Raw genomic sequence first — 25,258 nt, 5'->3', positions numbered from 1 at the left:
TCCCTTCTCCCTCCAGAGAGGCTGGAGTCCGGGAGGATAACTGAGGCTGAGAGAGGCTCACCGCTTTGTGTGGTCACCGGCAAAGGAGACTCCAATTACACCCTGACGCAGCCGCTGAGATCTGCGCGCGAGATTTCCCAGGGGCGCGTGAGCTCCCTCTCGGGTCCCTTGGCTTCCCAGGTACTGTTACAACTCAGCGCGCGTTTCTTAGGGCTCGTCCACTAAGTTCTCTGGACGTCTAATTGCCGTGTGAAAAACAGCTTCGCACGCACACACGTGGCCCCTGGCCCCGGCTGGAGAACCCGACGCTCCGAGTACCCACTGGAGGGTGCAAAGACGCGTGATATTACCTATTTCCTCGGGCTCCCCCGGCCCCCGCCCCACCCCCTGCTCCCCAGTGCCACGGTGCCCACTGCAGCGGGCACCGGCTGCCAGCGGCCTGCCCCGAGACGCGGGCACAGGGCCACAAGCTGAGTACTGCGAACCTGCTTGTCCAAATTGTGTGGAGTGTCACTGTCCCTGTTAGTGTCTCTCATCGAGCTGCCAAACGGTTGCTCTGCAGAAAGCACAGAGGGGCTCAGGGCAGGGTGCCAGGGCCAAGCTCAGGGCAGGGTACCAGGGCCAAGCTCAGGGCAGGGTACCAGGGCCAAGCTCAGGGCAGGGTACCAGGGCCAAGCTCAGGGCAGGGTACCAGGGCCAAGCTCAGGGCAGGGTACCAGGGCCAAGCTCAGGGCAGGGTACCAGGGCCAAGCTCAGGGCAGGGTACCAGGGCCAAGCTCAGGGCAGGGTACCAGGGCCAAGCTCAGGGCAGGGTACCAGGGCCAAGCTCAGGGCAGGGTACCAGGGCCAAGCTCAGCACTCGTGATCAGAGAATAATCTCCTGCCGCCGTCCATTCCCCTACCCCCTGCTGTCCGGGCCAGCGCGACAGTCCAGCGGGGAGGAAGTCTGTCTTACACGTGGCCAACTGGGGTTCAGTCCCTGGCACCCCATATAGCCCCCCCCCACCGAGCCCCACCACAAGTGACCCCTGAGCACAGAGCACGGAGTAATCTCTGAGCGCCGCTGAGTACGACCCCAAACCTAAAAGCAAACCCACAAAGATCTCAATGACTGCTGGAGCAGGAGCCATAGTCCGCTGGGGAAGGGTCCTTGCCTCCTGCCTGGCCCCCTCGGGTCTCATCCCCAGCACCCTACGTGGCCCCTACAGCCCGGCCAGGAGGGGTCCCTGAGCGCAGGGAACGAGTGGAAGCCCGGAGCACTGCCGGGTGGGACCCCAGTATAAAGCAGAAAAGAATAACCTGCCACCGCCAAGAAGCAGACGGGCGCCTGGGCATGACGGCGGGCGGGCTGGGGCCGGGGAGGGCATTCCTGGGATGCCTGCACGGAGAGCGGAAAGCAAACAGCGGACAGCTGGCGCAGAGGGAAACACCAGCAACAGGTGGCCAAGGGGCAGACCCCAGGGTGACCGCACAGGACAGACCCCCTCGCTTGGCCCCTGAGGTCAGGGCGGGAGCGAGTCTGAATACACAGCGGTGGGGGGGGGTGGTCCTTCTGTCCCCTCAGTGAGGGGCAGCAACTTGGAGACTTCAGGAGGCCAGGCCCGGTGCAGTGTCCAGGGTGCCCCGGCCTGGTGGGGCAGGCGGGGCCCAGAAACCACGTGTAAGTGTATTATTTGCTTTTTGTGTCACACCCGGTGATGCTCAGGGGTTACTCCTGGCTCTGCACTCAGGAATTACTCCTGGCGGTGCTAGGGGGACCATATGGGATGCTGGGAATCGGACCCGGGTTGGCCGCGTGCAAGACAAACGCCCTCCCTGCTGTGCTATCGCTCCAGCCCCTCTTTTTTTAAAAAAAAAATATATATACATATATATATTTATAAAGTTGTTCATGACTGATTTGTTACATTCAACATCCCAACACCAGTCCCACCACCATTGCACCTTCCAACCACCATTATTTCCGATTTTCCCAGCCACCACTCAAGTCCTAATAGCAGCCCCTAAGCAATTTATTTTATACTGCTTGTTATGAATAATTTGCTAAAAGTGAATTAAAAAAAAGGGTTTTCCTTAAAAGAAAGTGTGGGGAGATGGTGGTATCTCACCCCGGAGATATTCAACCCTCGTGGAAGAGATCACTAACACGTTGCTACAGCGCAGTCCCGTGTGTCATTATTTTCTTTTTTTTTTTAAATTTATTTATTTTTAATTAGAGAATCACCGTGAGGGTACAGTTACAGATTTATACACTTTTGTGCTTATACTTCCCTCATACAAAGTTTGGGAACCCATCCCTTCACCAGTGCCCATTCTCCACCACCCGTAAACCCAGTGTCCCTCCCACCCTCCCCAATCCCATCTCCCCCCCACCCCACCCTGCCACTGTGGCAAGGCATTCCCTTCTGTTTTCTCTCTCTAATTAGCTGTTGTGGTTTGCAATAAAGGTGTTGAGTGGCCGCTGTGCTCAGTCTCTAGCCCTCATTCAGCCCGCAACTCCCTTCCCCCACATGGCCTTCGACTACAATGTACTTATTTCTACAGTTCTTGGGTGTTAGTCTCCCACTCTGTTATTCTATATACCATAGATGAGTGCAGTCTTTCTATGTCTGTCTCTCTCTTTCTGACTCATTTCACTCAGCATGAAACTTTCCATGCCCATCCACTTGACTACAAAATTCTTGACCTCCTTTTTTCTAACAGCTGCATAGTATTCCATTGTATAGATGTACCAAAGTTTCCTCAACCAGTCATCCGTTCTGGGGCATTCGGGTTTTTTCCAGATTCTGGCTATTGTAAACAGTGCTGCGATGAACATACATGTGCAGATGTTGTTTCGATTGTACTTTTTTGCCTCTCTGGCTGCCTCCTACTTTGCACCCCACCCAATGTGACGTGCTACTCCTGGTGCGTCAGTGGTGCGGAGTGTGAGATGTCGCATGGCCGCCGGAAACCTCTCTTGGGCTGGCAACAGGGTGAGGTGGCAGGAGGGCTGTACGACCCGCTTCCTGGGGGCCCCAGGGATGTCCAGTCCCCCCTATCGCCAGCGAGCAATACTTCGGCAAAAGCTGACCATGACATGTGCACACACACATGTGTGTCTACAGGTCACACACACATGTTCATGCACACACACACCCCACAGGCACACATATCATAGCCTGAACATACATGGGTATATACGTGCTGCTCAGTACACACACACATATGCAGCCATGCCGCCCACGTGCACATGTGGAGATGTGTGTATACTTAACGTGTGGCACAATACATGCATGTGAAGCACACACACACACACACACATACACAGACATGTAGGGCTGCCATGCCCCAGCCTCTCCCAGTCTCCAAAGGCTGCTGGCTCCTTCTCACTCTCTGAGTATCTGTCACCCCCCACCCCCGAGCCCCTCCTTCTGTCTCATCTGTTTCCACCCTGAGGAAATCCTTTCCTCTGACGGCCGTATCTTTGGGTAATCGGAGAAAACTGCTCTTTTTGTGGTTGTTATCTTGTGCCATACTTGGCAGAGTCGGGGGAGTGGGATTCCTGGCCCGGTGGCTTGGGGGTCACTCCGAGTGGTGCTGAGGGGCCTGCGAGGTGTCAGGGATCGAACTAGGGGCTCCCACACGCAAAGCCCGCGCTCCAGCCCCGTGAACAGCAGCCCGGCCCAGAACCACTTTCTCAAGGTGACCTGCAGGGGACCTGCCAAGGCTCGTGGCCTGTCCTGTGCGTCTTCATGGACTGCAGCGATCAGAGGAAGGGCCCTCCGAGGACATTCTGTCGGGCTGTCCTTAGCCTATCCAGCACAGGAGAATAAACCGGAGGTGGATTAAAGAGTTAAATGCATTTTTTGGGGGAGGGGAACACTGAAAAGTACTACAAGGAAATATATATATATGTATATATATATATATATATATATATATATATATATATATTTGTAATCTTGGGGTAGGGAGGATCTTCGTAAGAAACCTGAGTAACCATAGGAGGAAAAAGTGGTTACTTAAAAAATAAAATGAAAGAGTGGTTATTAAACCATGAAAGTACTGAATAGACGGGCTGGAGAGAAAACAGCGGATAGGATAGGGTGCTGGTCCTGCCTGGGTCAGTCCCCGGCACCCCGTATGGCTCCTTGAGCCCCACCAGGGTTGATCCCTGAGTGCAGAGCCGGGAGAAAGCCCTGAGCACTGCCAGATGTGGCTCAAAAACCATTTTTTTAAAAAAAGGACAAGCAATATTACTTATAATTTATTCAACATTCAACTAACAAACTCTCTATACATCTCACAGATCAGAGAAAACAAGTTAAAAATATGACAGGCGAATGAAGTCAATGAATGAAATACGGAGACTGGACTTTTTCTCTGGCCATGGAAGTCCAGAAGATTCTCTCCCAAGTTGGGTTCGAAGCATTGGGGACCTAGCAAGGCAGAACAAAATTTGGGGGCTGAGATCCTGGAGATGCCAGCAGGCAGGAAGATGGTCAGCTCGGCATCTGGGGGCATTCTTACGCCGTGCCCCCTTTGGCAATTCGGAGTGACGGGCACAGGGCTGAGGGGCTAAGCAGAACTCTTTTGGCTCTGTTTTTGTTTTTGGGGGGCCCACCTGGCAGTGCTACAGTGCTGCTCCCAGCTCTGTGTGTGTGTGTGTGTGTGTGTGTGTGTGTGTGTGTGTGTGTGTAGGCGGGGTGGAGAACTGTCCCCACCCAGTCCCTGGGATTGAACCCGGGCCTCTCACGCACAGAGCAAGTGCTCATCCCTTTCCTCCATCTTGCAGGTTCCTGAAAATTAACCTTTTTTTTTTTTTTGCTTTTTTTGGGTCACACCCGGCGATGCACAGGGGTTACTCTTGGCTCTGCACTAAGGAATTACTCCTGGCGGTGCTCAGGGGACCATATGGGATGCTGGGATTTGAACCCGGGTCAGCTGCGTGCAAGGCAAATGCCCTCCCCGCTGTGCTATTGCTCCAGCCCCTGAAAATTAAGCTTTTAATAGTCTCACAAAAAGGCCAAGGGGGTCACACATTGTAGCCCAAAGGTTGAGTAAAGGGTGAAATCTGGTAAAAATCCCACGCTCTGGGCGGGTTACAAAGGTGTACGCCCTAGAGGTAGGATACGCCAGAGACCCGACTGACCAGCTCTCCCTGGAACGAGACTCTTGCTTCCAGGGCCCCGAACCCATGCAGATGGGTGCAGGCTACTCCAACAAGACAAGTGGGCATGCCTGCCTGGAAGCAAACGTCAATTTTCTCCGGAGGAAGTTAACATCATCCTCAGGCTCTCCTTGTTTTTATAAAGTTCTGTGGAAAATAACTCAAGAAACGCGCGCGCGCGCGCGCGCGTGTGTGTTTAAACCAAAACTCAGCAAGCTTACAAGAAAGCAAGAAGTCAAGAGACGCAGAAGACAGTAAAGTTAACACCCATTCAGACTCTAGATAACGGACACCAGGCCTAGGATTTAAAGAACAAGGCTAAATATCTTGGAAAAAGAAGAAAAATGACATTGAACTTTGGCATAGCAAACTGGAAATGGAGTTAAATAGAAATTCTCACTTGGAAAACACCGTTAACTGAAGTGAAGAGTGGGTCACACAGCAGATTAGAGGCCACTGGCGTGAGCTAGTGCGCTGCAGGCTGGATTTTTAAAATGCCGCATAGGGTTGCCGAAAGATTGCCAGGGTTGAGGCACTCGCCTTGGAGCCGGACCCTGATTTGGTCCCCACTGCCACAGGGCTTCCCTAAGCAAGGTGACGGCAGGAGCAACATCTGAGCACAGAGGAGAGAGTAGCCCCGGGAGCCCCACCCCCGTGCTCCCCCAAACAGCCTTATGATATGTTCAATCAGAGGAGTCAGTGTTGAGACGGTTACAAATAGCGCATCTTACAGGAAAGCAAGAGAAGCGTAAATACAGCAGCGGGGTGTATATGTTCATGGACGGGAGGCCCACCAGACGCCGATGGCGTGTTCTACAGAACGCAGAAGTCTACGGGGAGCAGTCACGAACGTTCATGCTTCGCTGTAGCACGGTAGCACTGTCGTCCCGTTGTTTATCGATTTGCTCCAGCGGGCACCAGTAACGTCTCCATTGTGAGACTTGTGACTGTTTTTGGCATCTCAAATACACCACGGGGAGCTTGCCAGGCTCTGCCGTGCGGGCGAGATACTCTCGGTAGCTTGCCGGGCTCTCCGAGAGGGACGGAGGAATCGAACCCAGGTCGGGACGGAGGAATCGAACCCAGGTCGGCTGCGTGCAAGGCAAATGCTCTACCCGCTGTGCTCCAGTCCCAGGCTTCACGAGAGGAAGAATTAGGGTTTGTCTGGTGTGTTCACTGATGGACAGTCGGGGCCGGAGAGAGGCTCGGGAAGTGAGCTGAACCACGGGAAGGAGCACTGAGGAATTTATAAGAAGGCTCCTCTGAGCAGCCCAGTCACCCCGGCACAGGCTGGCTGTCATCACCTCCAATTTCCTCTCCTTACCAGGTCATGCGAAACCTCAAACCTTCCTGCTCTCAGAGGAGCACTGTGCGTGTGGGGGGGGGGGTCGGCCTGCCTCCATAGTTTCCCATGCTTCTCCCCAATCTTTCTGCAACCCCATTTGATCGGTCAAATCTTTTTGTTTGTCTTGAGGGCCACGCCTGGCAGTGCTCAGGGGCTACTCCTGGCTCTGCCCTCAGGAATCACTCTTGGTGGGCTCAGAGAAGCAGATGGGACGCTGGGATTCGAACTCAGGTCTGCCGAGCGCAGGGCAAGCGCCCTCCCGGCTGTATTGATTACCTCTCCAACCTCTCAAGGAAAACCTTAAAGCTGAAGAGTGGACCAAAAAAAAAAAAAAAACCAAACAAACAAAAAACCACGACAAATTGCTGGTTGGGTTTGATGGGGCTTCAGGACCAAGAGCCCCCATTAGGTGACTCGGAACCAGCCCCCTGATGCTCACCTGGGCAGGAAGTTCCCCCACCCCAGGCCCTGTTTTGCCAGGCCAGCAGCGCCATCGGGGAACAGCCCTCTCTTTGCTTCCTTCTTAATAGCGACGGACGCGGGAATCTCCCATCAAGGTCTCCGCTGCTTCTCCCCTGCCCTCTGCACACGCGGGAGCGCCAATCTCACAGACAAACCCCTGCGGACCCTTACTCAGCCCCCTTTTCTCCACGGGACGGACAGAAGCTCCGCTTCGGCAGCACTTCCCGGACCCCTTGGCAGCAGGCAGGGACCTGCCCGTCGGGCTGCGACGGGTCCTGAGCTTCCTAGAACTCACGCAGAGTCTGGGACGCTGCCGGCTCCTCTTCGGCTCCCTGGGTGAAGTCGTTCTTCACACCCGCTGCCCTTGGCGTAGGCAAGTACTTTGATTTCCCCAATGGGAACTAGGCCCTGTCATTCTGGCTGGAAATACAGAAGGTTACCTACGTGGAGCATGTTTTCAAAAAGTCCTTTAAATGCCTGGGTTTTTTTTTTTTCCCTTTGCATTAATGAAAACAAAACAAAACAAAAAAAAGATTTAAAAAAAAATCAACCCCCTGTATTTTCTTATGTCCAGCAGAGAGAGAGATGCACTTCTTTTTTTTTTTTTTTTGCTTTTTGGGTCACACCCGGCGATGCACAGGGGTCACTCCTGGCTCTGCACTCAGGAATTACCCCTGGTGGTGCTCAGGGGACCATATGGGATGCTGGGAATCGAACCTGGGTTGGCCTCGTGCAAGGCAAACGCCCTACCCGCTGTGCTATTGCTCCAGCCCCCGAGAGAGATGCACTTCTGCTGTCTTTAAAACTCCTCTGCCAATATCCACGACCAGGGAAAACAGGGACTGGGAGGACTAGCCAATAGCTGGAATCGACCACAAGCATGTGAGGGGCAGAAGGTGGGTGAGGCAGAGAAGGGGACCAGGGCAACCACAATAGCTGGGAATGATCACGCGGGACAAGAACTGAGTGTTGGAAGCAGGGAGAGGGATGTTCCTGAGGGCCTTTCAGGACCTGGAATCCAAACCACAGTGCCCAAAGGAGCGGCGGTGGGGTGGGGCGGAGAGAGAGGTAGGGAAGAGAGAGAGAGAGAGAGAGAGAGAGAGAGAGAGAGAGAGAGAGAGAGAGAGAGAGAGAGAGAGAGAGAGAGAGAGAGAGAGAGAAGAAAAGCACCTGCCATAGAGGCAGGCAGGGGGGCGGGTGGCGGGTGATGGGAGGGACCCTGGGGACCCTGTTGCTGGGAAAGGTGCCCTGCTGGAGGGGTGGGCGCTGGAGCACTGTGTGACTGAAACCCCACCGTGAACAGCTCTGTAAGGGTCTGTCTCACAGTGAGTCAACACAAAACAAACAAAAGAAACAACAAACATCAAGAGCACCTCTCGCGTCTGCTGGGTCACTTGCTGGACCGTTGACCATCTCAGCTGCCCTGACCTCCCGCCAGCCCCCGCCTCGCCAGCAGGGAGAGGCCCACCAGAGCGTCGCCGGCTAAAGGACTGCAGGGAGGTGGCACCCTGGAAGATCTGGTGCTCTCTCCCGACTGACCCGCACACCAAACAGCCGTCAGACCTCCGTCCCTGGCAGCCCGGTGGCCTCTGTCCCTCCTCGCCCCTGCCTTCACTCTTCCATTTCCCTTCCCTGGGCATCAGGGCCGAGAAGCTGCGAGCTGAGACGCCTGCAGGGGGCTCGATGCTGTTTCCATGGGAAACCGTAACCGATCCCCCCGGCTCAGGTCTGATAACGCGTCTTGTCCACTAATTTGACTTACTTTATTTTTCTGATCCTGGGCCACACCCAGTGGTGCTCAGGGCTTACTCCTGGCTGAGGTGGGGAACCCTATGGGGTGCCGGGGATCAAACCCAGGTTGGCTGTGTGCCAGGCAAATGCCCTACCTGCTGTATACTATTGCTCTCGTGGACTGCCCACTAATTTTAAAAGATAGTACAATACAGCACCTGCATCTTCTTCTTTTCCTCTTTGCTCCTCCTCCTCCTCCCCCCTCCTCCTCCTCCTCCTCTTTCTCTTCTTCTTCTTCTTCTTCTTCTTCTTCTTCTTCTTCTTCTTCTTCTTCTTCTTCTTCTTCTTCTTCTTCTTCTTCTTCTTCTTCTTCTTCTTCTTCTTCTTCTTCTTCTTCTTCTTCTTCTTCTTCTTCTTCTTCTTCCTTCCTTCTCCTGCCTTCTTCTTCCTCTTCATCTTCTTCTTCCTCCTCTTCCTTCTCCTTCTCCTTATTTTACTTTTCTGTTAAGTGTCTCCAGAATTTCCTGACCTGGAGCAATTCTTTGGGTTAAATAATTCTGGGGATTAAAAAAAAATTTCTTTTCCCCCAAAAGACTAAACTCAACTTAAGCCAAAACTCTTTGAAAAAAAAAAATCGAATGCAATGAAGTGAGAAGATATCATTGCACGCGTCCCTCTGAAGAGTGAAAGGTGAGCCAGGCCCGGGCGGCACAGCTGGGCTTGGAACCAAGGTGGCCGGGGTCAGAGTCCATCCAAGTCCCTGGCTCTCACCCCATTTTCCTTGTCTTCCCCCGCCCCCTGCCCTGCCACACCCCTGCATTCTCTGAGTGCACAAAGGAGGGCAGCCTCGACTCCGGGCAGGCTCTGCAGACACCCGGATGTGACTATGACGGGTCACCAAAACCCAGGGCTGGAGGCAGGGGGCTGGCACAGCAGGGGGCTGGCACGGCAGGGGGCTGCCCGGGCACCAGAAGCACCAGGAGCCAAGTGACAAAACACGGGCCCTTCACTTCCCTTCCCAAAGGCCAGGGCACAGGATGGTCACGTTCTTCATGTTCATCACGTTCAACAGTGGACGCAGGGGTGAAGGTGGGTGGGCTGACAGGAGCGTTGGGCTTGCCCGCCCTCGACGGGGAATCAGGGGTTCCCAAGGCCCGGACTTTGGAGGGAAAATCTGCAAGGGCCCGATGCGGGGTTTCAAGCGTGTTTTTCCAAAAGCTGAGACAAGTACTCAGCCTGCTCCCGAGGATAAGAAGTGGCCCAGATTCAGTGTGGTTCTCTCCCTCCTCAGAGCTCAGATTTTAGAGAGAGGCATCATCCCAGCTGCCTGGGAACAAATGCACTTTGCTGGCATGGGAACAGAAGAACGGGTCTGAATTTTGTAAATAAACTGTGGTTATTAAAATGACTCGAAACAAGCCAGAATAATAACCATTGACATGAAAAGTCAATAAAAGCCTTTGAATTGTATTTCTGTTGCAATGATTATTCCTGTTTTCATAATGCGCTTTGGGATAAGGCATCGTCTCGAGTTGTTAGTCCTTTTTTATTTTGAAATAAGATTTCACTGCAGGAGCGTTGGCCAACAGCAGACGAACACCACGGCGTTTTAAACGTCCACTCTGAAGAATGGAAACGAAAGGGACATTTCATGAGAGAGAGAGGGACAGACTTCCAACGATTTCTTTCTGTTCAATAACGGTCCCAGGCGCGGTTTTACTGATGGTCTGAGTGCCCTGGTGTTCTGGAAACTGCCTTCGCCCCCAAAGCGTTGGTGGCGATTCTGGGTAGAGCCCGAGACGGTTGCGGCCGGAGCAGGGCAAACCAATGTGAGCGTTTAGGTGTTAGTTCTCCAAAAAAATAACCGTGTGATGATCCCACAGGCCACGGGGTGTCGGGAGACGCGAGCAGGTTCTCTCTGGGAAGACAGAGAGCAGTGCTGGGAGGGTGCCCTGGGCGGAGAGGCCAGGCACTGCCTGAGATGCGGGAGCTTAGCGAGGGGCGTCCGAGACCCTGGGCCACAGGCTGGAGAGGGTGGCGGCCAGGGGGGCAGAGGGCCAAGCTTTCCCGTCGGGAGTTGCCGCCGGAGGAAGCAGCTGGTGGTGCCTTCTTGCTCTGGCCCGCGGAGGGAGGACGGTGTCTCGTGGCGGCCAGCTGTAGAGGAAGGTGGGACGGGGGACAGGCCGGCCCCGGGGGGGGGGCGCCCGTGGGTGACCCCCGAGGACGCCAGGAGGAGAAGGAAACCGGAGGGAGAAAGACGATCTTCCGCGCAGGTGGACGCAGGAGCGGGAGCTTGTCTCAGAAACGTCTGATGAGAAACATCTGATGGTGCCGGCGTGGGGAGGTGGGGGCGGGGGGGTGGGTGGATGCTGGGCTGGGGGAGGGGCGCGGGGGGCGGAGGCTGGAGGCTTGGAGGAGTCTCACAGTGAGACCTCGCCCCCACCCCCCATCCCCACCTCAGACTTGCCTTTTCCGGACAGTGGTTTGCTTTTCTCACCCTAGGAGGAGGAGGTGGAGGATGAGGTCCTTAGCGGGATGCTGAGCCACACCATGATGCCCTTTCACTGGCCCGGGCCAGGCTGGGGCCCCGGGAGGCTGGGGCGGGGCTGGGGCGGGGGTGGGGCGGGGTTGGCAGGGCAGCCAGGGAGAAAGGCTCAAGGACTCTCTTCACTGCGGGTGAAAGGGAGGGGATGCCGGGGGGCCGGGGGGTCCTGGGCTTGGGGAAAGCCGAGGGCGGGAATACCGGCTGGGCCGCTGCCCCCCCCTCCGCCCCCGGGGCCTGCGAGGGCAGAATGGGCCCCACAGCAGCCTCCGTGTCCGAGAGTCCAGCTCACAGGAGGAGGGGGGTCATCGCCAGCCTCGACCTCCCCAGGGGGGCTGGGGCTTCTCCTCCTTCCGCAATGCCTGTGCCCCTACGTGCACTGTGCACTGTGCACCCTGGGTGGGCTAGGTGGGCATGAGCTCAGCTAGGAGGAGGGGCAGGACACACCCGTTTCCACTCCCCTCCCCCCAAATCTACTGGAGGGGCGATCTGGGAGGCCCCCTCTCCCAAGCACGGAAAGGCTCTGAGAGCAGAGACCTGGGGTGGGCTGGGCGGGAGTGGGGGGAGGGCTGGAAGGGGGTGAGAGGGGGAGGGGTGACAGTGAAGGCTTTGCAGAGCCATTCAGCTTCCCTGCAGGTGTGGGGAGGCCCTGAGGGCAGCCGGGTCCTTGAAGCCCAGGGAGCCCCAAGTCGGAGAGGAAGCACTGCAGTGCCCACCTGGGATCGCTGCCCTCCCCGCTCTCCCTGGTCTCTTGAGCGCGGCTGGGCGAGGTCACGGGCTCCCTCCCTCTCTTCGCTCTTCCTGGGCAAGGGCGCCCTGACCCTAGAGTTTCATGCTCTCGCTGCCCCCTTGTCTCTCCCCAGGACGAATGGGACCATCCCCCAAGTCACGGGACTCAGACCTGCTTCCAGCGCTACTGATCAGGGGTGGGGTGGGGCTCCGATTGATTTTTCTTTGTATTTGTTCTTCTTCTTCTTCTTCTTTTTTTTTGGTCTTTTCAGCCCTTTTTAAGGGTTTCATTATCTTTTCTTTTGGGCGTTTGCCTTGCACACGGCCGACCCGTGTTCGATTCCTCCGCCCCTCTCAGAGAGCCCGGCAAGCTACCGAGAGTATCGCGCCCGCACGGCAGAGCCTGGCAAGCTACCCGTGTGTATTGGATATGCTAAAAACAGTAACAACAAGTCTCACAATGGACATGTTACTGGTGCCTGCTCGAACAAATCGATGAGCAATGGGATGACAGTGACAGTGAACTAAATCACCATGAGACGGTTATAAAGCTTTCATGTTTGAGTTTCAGTCATGCAATGATCGGACACCCATCCCTCCACCAGTGCACATTCTCCACCACCAATGCCCCCAGTATCCCCCCACCCTTTCTAACTCTCCCCCTCCTCCATGGCAGACAATTTCTTCCATACTCTCTCTCTCCTCTGGGGCATGATGGTTTGCAATACAGATACTGAGAGGCCATCCCGCTTGGTCCTTTACCTACTTTCAGCACACGTCTCCAATAGAGGGGGGGTCACTAAGACAATGTTGGTTGGAGGAATCGCTCGAGATGGGAGACGTGCATTTCTTTTTTGGGTCACACCTAGCGATGCTCAGGGCTTATTCCTGACTGCACTCAGGAATCAAACCTGGCGGTGCTCGGGGGACCCTAGGGGATGCCGGGGATCGAACCCAGCCGGCCGCCTGCCAGACAAGCGCCTTCCCCGCTGGACTCTGCTGTCTGGCTTCTAGACTCGGATTTTCAACCTCACGCCCACCCCCCAGTGCGTGGCCAGCTGCAGGTGCCTCGGACCCTGGGCTGAAAGGGGAGACCAGCCCCACCCAGACCACGGCTGCCTGCCTGAGAGAACCCCGGGGTCGGATTTTCCTGCCTCTTCCTTTCTGCCTCCGAGTCGGGTGCTCTGACTGCTAAGCGGCTCTTCCTGGCTTCCCCGCCTTTTCTTCCTCCTCCCTCCGGCCACAGCCCGGCAAGCCCTCGGCTGACTGAGGACGCGAGTGTGGGTCCCGAGCCTCTGGGCTGGCTTCCTTTCACCTCTGGGCTCATCCTGGTCTCCTGCTGCCGGACGAACCTTCCGAAAAGTGCAAGATGCCACCAGGTGACACTTCCCAGGGAAAGGGAAACAGTCTCAGGAGCTGCCTCCCGCCCCCCCCGCCCCCGCCCCCAATGCTCCCTGAGTGAACGACAGGCACCTCCCCCACCCCGCCCTGAGCCTGGTACCCAGCCCTGGTCGGCGAGAAAGCAGCTGGCAGCGTGTGTGTGTATGAGTGTGTGTGTGTGTGTGTGTGTGTGTGTGTGTGTGTGTGTGTGAGGGGGTGTCTCTCTCCACCCCGACTTCTCTCCTCGCTGGTCAAGGAACTTTCTGATCTGACCCTCCTCTTGTGGGAGCACCTTCGGGAGGAGCCTCAATTCCCTGCAACACTGTGACCGGCCTCTTCCCCGATGTCCTTTTGGCCTCCCCCCGGCCTCTTCCTGTCCCCGCCTGGCTCACCTGGCCCTGAGCACCATGAGCGAGGAGTCTCCCAGGTGGGGGGTCTGGGTGGTGCCCGCCCGTGTTTCGGAAGACTTTTATTTATTTAGTTAGTTAGTTTGCTTTTTGGGTAACACCCAGTGATGCTCGGGGGTTACTCCTGGCTCAGGCACTCAGGGATTACTCCTGGCGGTGCTCAGGGGACCATATGGGATGCTGGGAATCGAACCTGGGTCGGCCACATGCCAGGCAAACGCCCTCCCCGCCGTGCTACCGATCCAGTGCCTCGGAAGGGTTTTAGACTCACGCTCCTGTCCCGGGGTCCCCACTGGCCCTGACATCTGAGGAATGTGAAGCCCGAAAGTTCCCATGACACATGGAGACGGGGGGGGGGGCGGGAGAGGGGGGCGTCTTGGGACCAGCAGACACCGGGTTTCTTACTAAGGCAGGTGCAGGTCTTGGGAGGGCCTGGGCTGGGCTGGGGAAGGGGACAATCTCACAGTCACCTTAACCGAGTCTGTCTCCTGTCACATGACTCTCCCCCTCCCTCCCCCCCCCCCGCTCCTCCCCCCCCCACCCGGCGCACTGTGGGGGTTTAAGGATTTAGGGGGGCGGCTGCGAGGCTGGATGGAAACGTTAGTCGTGACTGACTCTGGGTTGTGATTTAAAAATACCTGGGGGAGGGCTGGGGTGGGAGAGAGCACGGGGAGGGGAGGAGGGCGCGGGCCTAGGTTGATCCAGGTTCAGTTCTCGCTGCCACACCGCAGCTCCCGAAAGCGTTGCTGGGGGTGGGGGTGGGGGTGGGGTCTCCCGGGGGCGGAGGCCCCGTGGCGTGGCATCGTCGGGCCCTTGCACGGGTTGGCTGGGATTTACAGTGAGCCTGGCCCGCCCGCCTCTTTCTCGGGTCTCCTGGGTGAGACTCGGGAGGCAAAAGTGAGCCTGGGCCTCCTGCGCCCGCTCAGGCCCTCAGCATCTGGGCATGCCGCGAAACCTCGGCACACACCCGGTGGCCGCCACGTGACGCGGCCCCTCGGCCTGAGGTGACAGTCGGGGGCCCATGGGGGGGGGAGATGGGAGTCTGGGCCCTGGGGCGAGTCCAGGCAGCCTCCAATGGGCCCCACTCGGACCCGCGCTGCAACAGAACAGCTGCTTCCCTGGAGGGGACAGCCCCGCCCTCCCGGCCAGCCCCACGCCAGGCCCAGGCTGTGGGACCCTGGCCGGCTCCTGGCCCAAGACCCTTCCTCCCCTTGGCAGGCCGGCCAGCCGCCCCGACGATGCTTCCTGGGCGGGCCTCCGAGCACCAGGAGAAGGGAAGGTTAAGTTTTTTTTTTTTTTTTTTTTTTCTTTTTGGGTCACACCTGGTGATGCACAGGAGTTACTCCTGGCTCTGCACTCAGGAATTACTCCTGGCGGTGCTCAGGGGACCCTATGGGATGCTGGGGATCGAACCCGGGTCGGCTGCGTGCAAGACAAACGCCCTCCCCGCTGTGCTATCGCTCCAGCCCCTAAAAGGGAAGGTTAAAGGGACGTTGGAGACCCGGCCTGGAATGGACATTCGGGTTCTCTCTGTCCTCTGCTCAGCTGGACGGTGGCCCCTGGCCGGCGGGAACTGTCCCACCCGTGCCTTCGCTGCTTCTCGGTCCCTGAGCGCAGGCTGCCTGCCCGGAGGAGGCCACGCTGTGGAAGAAGAGATGTATTCCCGGGGCTGCAGAGGAAGGATGGGGGTGGGGGGGAGATTCTGGCCTTCGTCACTGCACGTGGTCCCCCCCCCCCCACAGACTGTCAGGGCCCACGCCTGAGCACAGAGCTAGGAGCAGCCCTGACACCCGCCGGGTGAGGCCCAAGGCGGCCTCCCCTTCAGTCTGATTCTTTCTTTTTTTTCTTCTGGAAGAAAGAGTAGTTGGATTTTCTTTCCGAGATCTAGGGAAAAAGTGCCACTCTCCTCACAGATGAATGAAAAAATATTCTTCCAGGGACACTGGGAGGCCCGTGTCGCGAGGGCTGAGCCCGTGAGCCGTCCAGTTCAAGGCCGGGGTTTGGGTCCAAGTATTTCTGCTCTGTGCATGGCGACAGTCTGTGTACTATTACATGGACAATAAACTCTGACACTGCTTCCCCCGGTGATCAATGTGCGCGTCACCCCGTGTTTGGAAGACCAAGTGTGTCTTTAGCCTATTTCTTTTTCTTCCCTCCCTCCCTCCCTCCCTCCCTCCCTCCCTCCCTCCCTCCCTCCCTCCCTCCCTCCCTCCCTCCTTGCCTCTCTCTTTCTCTCTCTCTCTCCCCTTAAGTTTTGGGGAGGGTGGGTGCATATCTGGTGATGCTCAGGGCTTACTCCAGGCACAGTGCTCAGGCATCACTCCTGTCTGTGCATGGGGGACCATGTGGGGGCCACCTGGTGGGACCGTGAGCAAGGCAAGAAGAACCCCACTTACTTGCTCCCAGCCTCTCCTCTCTCTTCTAGAACTAACCCTGGCAAGGACCCAGCGACTGACTGACAGGGTGCCACTAGGAATCAGGAGTCCCTGTTTGCCTCTGAGAGGGAGCTGGCGAGAAGCGCATCCCACCCCCCCAACCTCCCCCCACCAGCTGGGTCTTCAGGCTGCTGCGGGCTGGTCCCAGCGGGGGTGGGGGGCAGGCCAGCTTCCCAGGCTCCCCGTTAGTTACTTTCCTTGAGTCATGAGCGCGTCCCATCTGCCGGCCCCTCACCAGGGCTGCAATTATGGGGTTTCTTGCTCGGATCTTATCTGGAATGAGAAATTATTAACTCTGGGGATGGATACAAATAATGGTTTTTAATTGCTTCTCTCTAGGTGGATTACAGGCAGGATCCTGTTTCTTAGACTGACTTAGGAAAATTAGCATTTTCTAATTTTATTCCTGTTATCTTGGATCTGCAGCAGGAGCAAATTAACTCTTTGTAGCCAGGGCTAAGCCGGTTCTGGGCACTCGGAGGCTGACCTGCTGAAGGTGAAGGGCGAGGGTGGGGGGGGGGCTGAGGGCAGAGGCCCCCGTGGGCAGTGGGAATGCCACCCACCAAGCCTTTGGTTTTTAATTAAAAACACAACTTTTAAAATGCCTCATTCATTTTTTGTTTTTATAGAATCAAAACACAGGAATTTTTTTTTTCTCAAATGAAAAACAGAGACAGTTTAAACTTTTTTTTTTTTTTGAAACAAGCAAGTTAAAAAAAAAAATAAAGCAGCCCAGGAAATTGTCCTTTGTAATTCTGCCAGTTTCAATTTGGATTCTTTACGCAACTGGTATTGGGATACTAATATTTGGTTGAAAAGAAAGAGAAGAGAGTTCTGAGGGGCTGTTCCGCACACGTTTCAGTCATTCCTGCCCCACTGCCGTCAGGCCGGCTACTGTTCCTGCCGTAAAAAGGAAAATCCTACAGAACAATTTAAAATATCCCCAGGAAGCTCATGAGATGGGCATACCTAAAAGCATGGTTGGCCACACATTATCTGCGACTACCTCTCCTACTGTCAGATTCAAGGGGGTGGAGGGCCTTGGTCAGATCTATTTATTTATTTTAATTAAAAAATTCTATTTTCATAGGGTTGTTCACATTAATTGATGACATTCAATATTTCAACACCGATCCCGCCCCCATTACACCTTCCCACCACCATTAGTTTGAATTTTCCCACCACCACTCAAGCCTGCCCGCCACAGGCAAATGCTAGATCATTTATTTTCTATTATGAATATCGGACTGGAGCGAGAGCACAGCGGGTAGGGCGTTTGCCTTGCACGCGGCCGACTCGAGTTCGATTTCACCGTCCCTCTCGGAGAGCCTGGCAATCTACCAAGAGTATCCCGCCTACATGGCAGAGCCTGGCAAGCTCCCTGTGGCGTATTCAATATGCCAAAACAGTAATAACAAGTCTCACAATGGAGATGTTACTGGTGCCTGCTCGAGCAAATCGATGATCAATAGCTACAGTGCCATTATGAATATCATGAGAGGTCGCATGGCCGCTTTTGCAGCTGCATGCTCCTGGAATTCTAAAATTATAAATGAGCGGGATCCAGAGACATCTCTGTAGGGAGCTAATCCATTCTGAGATTCATTTGGGAGTCTCTGGATCAAGGCTGTTAGGCACTGGTCAAATTTAGATGCGTTTAAACACAATGTGGATGAATGTTCGCTCACTCTCCTTTATACTCTTCAATTTTGCTGAAACAATGGACTCCGTCCACCCACTCACCCACCAGGCTGCCCCCGCCCTGCCCCCCCACACCTCGCCCTTAGGGCCTCCTAGAAAGAACCCAATAGTTGATGGCTACACATATTCTGATATATTTAGCCTTACCCCTGGGTAGTTCCTGACATTTCTCTGGCCTACTACAACCTAATGGTAGATATCAGGAATTAGTGTACGAAATATTTGAAAGAACTATTGTCACTACAAAGATGAAAGCAACTTTGATGATCAAAAAGAAGTCAATAATAATCATCACTGTAGCACTGTCCTCCCGTTGCTCATCGATTTGCTTGAGCGGGCACCAGTAACGTCTCCAGCGTGAGACTTGTTGTTACTGTTTTTGGCATATCGAATACACCATGGGGAGTTTGCCAGGCTCTGCCGTGCAGGCAAGATACTCTCGGTAACTTGCTGGGCTCTCCGAGAGGGATGGAGGAATCAATCCTGGGTCGGCCGCATGCAAGGCAAACACCCTACGACTGTGCTATCACTCCAGCCCAATAATAATAACAATTATTATTATTATTATTAATAATAATAAAGTAGTTCTTGGAGTCTTCCCTATTGTTCGTTGGGGATCTCTCCATTTCCGAACTCCCAATATATCATGGAATTTTTCTGTGTGAAGTTTTGCCATGACTCGGAACGATGTCAACAATGTTTTTACCCTAAGTCATATTTTACCCAGCTTGGGGAGACAGGGGCCCTCTGGGGAGCCCGGCTTCCTGCTGGCCTCCTGCTGCTCTCCAGGCCCAGGGCGGGGGGGACAAAGGTCGGCAGGCCTGCCGTGACACCTCCAAGCGGATGCCACTGCAGCGCCAGGCTGCCATCCAAGCCGGCAGCTGTTGCCGGGGCCAGAGCTGCTCGGCTGTTTCCTCTGCTCTTTCCTCCCCCGGGCCCAGGGCTGGCCACTGGCATTTGCTCCTGAACGGGTGCCTGCGAGGCTATTTGTCTTCCTGCCGGCCACGGGGCGCTGGCCTTCCCCGGACCAAAGCTTGCTCCCCTGCTTTACTTCACCTAGAAGTGTCGTGACTTCAAGGGCCAGGAATATTGCCCCCTCGTTGGAAGCCTGACTCATGAGCTGGGGGAGAAGGCGGCTGGGATAGAGAAGGGACCACTAAGTCAGTGATGGCTGGAGGGATCGCTCGGGATGGGAGATGTGTGCTGAAAGTACATAAAGGACCAAACGTGATGGCCTCTCAGTACCGGTACTGCAAACCATACTGCCCCAAAGTAGAGAGTAGCACTGTCGTCCCATTGTTCATTGATTTGCTCAAGTGGGCACCAGTTACGTCTCCATTGTGAGATTTGTTACTGTTTTTGGCATATCGATATGCCACGGGGAGCTTGCCAGGTTCTGCCGTGTGGACGGGATACTCTCGGTAGCTTGCTGGGCTGAGAGGGACTGAGAAATCGAACCCAGGTTGGCCGTGTGCAAGGCAAACACCTTACCCACTGTGCTATCACTCCAGTCCAAAGTAGAGAGTACAGGGGAAATTGTCAACCATAGAGGTGGGGAGAGGGGTGGGATTAGGGGGTATGCTGGGGACACTGGTGGTAGGGAATGTGCACTGGTGGAGGGATGTGTGTTCTATCATTATATGATTGAAACTCAAACATGAAAGCTAGTAACTATCTCACGGTGATTCAAATTAAAAAAAAAAAGTAGCGTCTTAAAAGCTGCCACAAATGGGATGAAGGCTTTCTTTCAGATAAGCAGGGTCTGACTGAATGCACGGCTTTGGCTGAGCAGCTCCATGGTTCCTTGGACAATGACTCGGCCTCTTTGAGACGTCAAGGTTGGTTCTGGATGCTCTTGACCTTCAACTGCTCTGAGGAGGGAAGAGGAACTGCCATGTGGCCTGCTTTGTGGCTCCCGGCATCTCGAGGGATTTGATGAAAGGTGGTTCTTGTGGATTCTTCGCCCCAGTGACCTACTGTCCCACCCTGTTACTGACACGAGCTCTATATAACACATATCTTTATACACTAGGTGAATGCACGCAAATACCATCACATAGAAAAGTGACCTTGTTCCTCTCCTCTGGGATGGGCAGAATAGATCCCGCGAGGCAGGGCAGTGGGAGGGGGAATGGCCTTTTTCCCATCCAGGAGGGAGGAAGCAGAGAATGTGCCTCCACAAGCATACGTGGAAAGGACTTAAAGAAGCGTGTACCTCGGCACTCAGAGAGAACCAGAATCCTTCCTTGAAGGAAACGGGCACCCAGATGTGAGTGCCCACAGCAGGCCCAACCTGGACCAAAGGAAGGAGGAGTGTCCCACACCGGGTCCGTGTGTGTTGGTCCAGAAAATGTAATGAGGAGGAAGGCTCACTGAAACTTGTCCACTGCATTGTGACCCGTGCACTTTCAAAGTTCTAGCGTCAATCTGGGTGAGGCCTCAACTGGTGACATCAGGAAGTTGTGGAATCACACATGAGACAGTGAGGGGACGTTACACAGGGCAATCTCCGAGAGCAGAAAGAAACGAGAGGCAGCAACTCAATGCAGCAGGTATGAACACTGGGCACCCGCAAACCGAAACCGCTGGTTGATGAGGTCATCCCTCTGAGAATGGTTAACGGTCCACGAGACAAGGGTGTGGGAGGGCAGGGGGAGAGGAGACGCATTGTGCACGGTGCTGGGGAGTGTAAGCTGGTGCAGCAGGGGAAGGAGGAGAAGGCGATTCTAAAAAAAAAACTGGAAATTTAAATTCCAAGTGACCCAGTTATCTCATTTTTGGGCATTTACTACCCCCCCCATACCCAAAATACTAATTTGAAGCAACCTCTGTGCTCCCCCTTTCACTGCAGCATTATTTACAGTAGCAAAGAACCGAGGGCAAGCTCAGTGCCCATCACCAGAGGAGGCAATAAAGAGGATGTGGCATCCATGCCAGAGGAATACTATGAACCCATCAAAAAGACCCAACCCCGCCACTGCCACAACACGGAGAGAGGGCAGAGTGGGGGCATCACGCCGAGTGCAAGAGTTCAGATGGAGGAAGACAAGCACCTCGTGATCTCATTTCCACGTGGAACAGAAAAACCAAAGAAACAGAGTTTAAGTCAGGTTAAGTGACTGTCGGGGGGAGGGGTGGGTAAATGGGCTAAATGAAAGGATGCCAGATAAACAGGGCTGGATTGTGAGTGGTGACGTTAACTTCGTAAATACACACGAGAAGCTTTAATGGCCCAATGATCCTCCCCCCCTCAGCCTGAAACTTATAAAAGATATCATGCTATATTACTTCAATTAAAATAAAATTTTTTTTTGAGCTTCAAGATCCATGAAGGGTTTACTTCTGCCATTCTTCTGTGCAATGCCCTGTCTTGGGATCCTACTTGTGTTTTGTCATTGTTTATTTGTTTTTTGGTTTGGGGGCCACCCCTGCCTGGCTCTGCACTCAGTGGCACTCCAGTAGGCTTGAGGAACGATATGTGGTGCTGGGGATCAAACCCAGGTTGGCTGCGTGCACGGCAGATGCTCCTACTTGCTGTCCCACCGGCCCAGTTCTTCTTGGGATCCATTTGTCAAAAATCTCCAGAGATCAAAAAAGCTCTATGAGCCTTACTGCAGCGTTCCCCTCTTTTCATGAGCTCAGAATGATCTCAAATTTATCTGCCAGATTTACTATCATACCATTCACAACCAATGCACAAATAGTGAAAACCAGCACTCACAGTGACCACGCGGTGTGTGCATGTGTACGTGTGTGTGTGTGTGTGTGTGTGTGTGCAGGGCCGGGTTGGGGGGGGCGCCTACCTGTTCCTGGGCCTCCAACTCCTTATGCTGGAGCTTCTTCTCCACATTTCGCACCTGATTGGTTCGGTTTTCTAGTTCGTCTTGTAAAGCCTGAGAGAGGAGACACAAAGCCATCAGAAGATCAGAAGGGGCGTGCTTTGGGCCAGGAAACAGGGCCACAGGAACCCGCATTCAAAAGGTTTCAGATCCAAGTTTGCTCAGAGTGAGATTGGGCCTCCTCCCCCCAGCTCCCAAGTTTTCCAGTAGCTTGGCAGTCACACCCACAAACTGCCCCTGGTGCCGTGTAATCTCATCAACAGCCAACATCCAGAGACTATGGAATAAAGTTCCTGGAAGGGAGCAACACAGGCCTTGCCCACGAGTGAGTCCCCTTTGTAATCATTTTCTAAATGTCAGAATTCCTGGAGTGCACGGCTGCCAATGCTCTAGCCCACTCATGTACCAAAAGTAGCACACATTTGTTTGGGTTTAACATACATGCCTGTAATTTCTTATACAAGGGCTTCATGGCTATAATAATCTTCACACACTTTCCTCTTATGGTGGTGGGAAGGTGCATGGTGGTGGGATTGGTGTTTGAATATTAAATGTAATGAATTATTGTGAATAAATTTATAAAAATAAAATAATAATAATAATAATAATAATAATAAAAGGTTTCAGAGCTCCGAGGTTCCAAAGACGCTGACAAACCTAACCAAACTTGTTTATGGTGGGCCCAGGTAGATTCAACTTATTTAAAATATACCAATCTTGACTAAGAAAATACCAACACACAAGGCTTAACCTGTAACAAGACATGAGTAATCTCTTCTACAAGGGCTTAATGGCCCCACGGTGAGATACAACAATATTCACACACTTTCTTCTAAGGAAATATTTTTTGATCATTTTTAGCAAATTATAACAAGCAATATAAAATAAATTATTCAGGGCCTGTAAGAGGGGCAGGCTTGAGAGAGGGTCGGGAAAATTGGAAATAATGGTGGTAGAAAGGTGCAATGGTGGTGGGACTGATGATGAGAAAGCATCGAACACATAACGCTGCTTTTGACACTGGAGAAGAACTGTTCCTTGGAACATGTGACAAAAGAGGCATCGGAGGTGTCAGTGTCCTTGTCAACAAGAACTTGGCCATGAGCGTTGATTCATTTGAATGCCTAACAACCCAAATCGGATGCTTACGTTTGAATAGATATGTGTGGCTCATTGCCGGCAGTTTCTATCTTCGTCGTCTACGCACCAACATCCAACTATGATGAAGAAGAAATCGAGAAGTTCTACACAGAGCTGGAGAAATTCTACAAAGAAGACCATACCTTCTACATGATCAATGTTGGTGATTTTAACGCCAAGATAGAACCTAGAAGGTCACCCAAAGAACTCCACATTGGGACCCACGGCCTAGAATGGAACAAAGAGGGTGAGAGAGACTGTCTGAGTTCATCATGTTGATCAAGACCGTCCATGATAACTTGCAGTTCCAGAAGGCCAAATCTAAATGCTGGACATGGGAGTCTCCTGGTGGATAGTTCCATAACAAAATTAACCATATCATATTCAATCGACGGTTTTGCCTGACCGATGTCGCTGCTATCCCAAAATTCCAAATGGGATCAGACCACTGTCTCTGTGCGAAATTCTACTTCATGAAGCAGGGAGAAAGGCCTGCAAAGTTTAAGAAGAGAACTCCCAGAATGACCACCAACTGGGAGCTCTTTGGCACTGTTGTGGCAACGTGGGAAGATGCCGTCATTGACAACATCGACGAGGAATAAGATTGACTGGTTCAGCACCTCCATGACTGCACGAGAAATGCCGAGAGTGGGGAAGCCACAAAAAGTCGCCTGTCTTCGAAAACTCTTGAGTTCATTTGCCAACATAATCTGGCGTGAGCCTCAGGCAATGACAAGCTAACGTCCGAGCTCACAAAGCTGTGCAGAGAAGTGATAAAGGAAGACCTCAAAGAGAGAAGAGCAGCAGTGTTGGCTGATGCAGCAGAAGCCGGGAAAAGCAACACCTGCCTGTCCTTCACCAACTATAAGACCAAGATGACTGCCCTCTGACGTCCTGATGGATCTATCACATCTCCCAGAAGGACAATGGAAAAGGTTATCCACGACTTTTACTCAGATCTCTTTGATAGCCATGTCCACCTGCCCACATGGATATGTCATTCCCAGCATTCTCCCTTCCAAAATCCAACACACCATTTCGTTGGTAAAGAACCGTACAGGACCCTGTCCAGACAAGGTCAGACTCGAACACCTGAAGAATCTGCTGCCAGTACTCATCAATACACTGTCTCAGCTCTTCACACACTACCTGTCTGAATGCAAGGTTCTGTCCCAATGGAAAACCAGCAGGACCGTCCAGTTGTACAAGGGAGACATCTACGACATCGGCAACTATCGCCCAATCTGCCTGTTTTCCATCGTCTACAAGTTATTCACTCGAGTTATCCTGAATAGGATTGGCAGAACACTAGACAAAGGACAACCATGTGAGCAAAAAGGATTCAGCACGATCAACCATATCCACATAGTGACCAAGATCACTGAGGTTTCACTAGAGTTCAAGATGCCACTCTGTCTAACGTTTATTGATTTAAAGAAGGCCTTTGATTCTATTAAGACTGAGGCGGTCATCAAAGCCCTAGCCAAACCGGGCGTTCAAACTCAGTACATCAGGATTCTCCGCGAGCTGTATTATGGATTCACCACCAGGATCTCACCATTCTACAAAGAGGTGATCATTGATGTAGAGAGGGGTTCCGCAGGGCGACGCCATTTCACTGAAACTCTTCAGTGTCACCCTCGAGAACATGATGTGATGACTGGAATGGGAAGGAATGGGAGTGAAGATAGACAGTCAGTAACTACACCACCTCTGCTTCGCCAATGACATCATTCTCATAACACCAAATATCAGCCAAGTGGCATGAATGCTGGCCAACTTCGACCATGAGTGTGGAAAGGTGGGACTGCAGCTGAATCTCACAAAGACAGTGTTCATGAGAAACGGACTGGTTCCTGATGTTCCATTTGCCCTCAACAGAACAAACACCTCCAAATGCAGCAGTTATGTGTACCTAGGTTGAGAACGTAGCATGACAAATGACCTGGCACCAGAACTGTGCAGGAGGAAGAGCAGCATGGAACACCTTCAAGAGCATCGAAGAAGTGGTTAAGAGGATGAAGAACCTCTGACTCCGGGCACATCTTTTCGACTCCACCATTCTTCCTGCACTAACATACTCCTCAGAGACCTGGGCCCTACGCAAACAGGATGAGAACGCTATTCGGGTATCCCAAAGAGGAATCGAAAGAGCTATGCTTGGAGTGTCACATCTCACTCGAGAGAAGGAATTTGGAGTTCTGACCTCTGTCAATGATCAAGAATTAGGGACGCTGTCTCATTTACCAAGACATCGAAAATCAGATGGGTCGGACACGTAATACAATTTAGAGACGACCGCTGGACTAGAGCTGTTACCGACTGGATTCCACGGGATGTCAAAAGACTGTGTGGCCGCCCACCTATGAGATGGTCAAACTTCTTCATCAAGACC

The 25,258-nt window shown here is 53.5% G+C and overlaps 1 protein-coding gene across 3 annotated transcripts in view; it reads right to left on the bottom strand.

Moving 5' to 3' along the window:
* The window catches only part of CEP112 (centrosomal protein 112), a 463,550-nt gene that overhangs the window by 26,992 nt on the left and 411,300 nt on the right, over positions 1-25,258 (bottom strand). For all 3 annotated transcript variants that reach the window (XM_055130431.1, XM_055130433.1, XM_055130432.1), the window contains one exon: positions 21,688-21,777. In XM_055130431.1, the coding sequence (XP_054986406.1) occupies positions 21,688-21,777 (90 nt within the window). The remainder of the gene's footprint in view (positions 1-21,687; positions 21,778-25,258) is intronic.

This window comes from Sorex araneus, chromosome 3 (assembly GCF_027595985.1).
Source record: "Sorex araneus isolate mSorAra2 chromosome 3, mSorAra2.pri, whole genome shotgun sequence".
In the NCBI taxonomy this organism is placed as follows: Eukaryota; Metazoa; Chordata; class Mammalia; order Eulipotyphla; family Soricidae; genus Sorex; species Sorex araneus.
The sequence above is the reverse complement of the archived record's forward strand: the minus strand, read 5'-3'. Positions and strand labels throughout refer to the sequence as shown.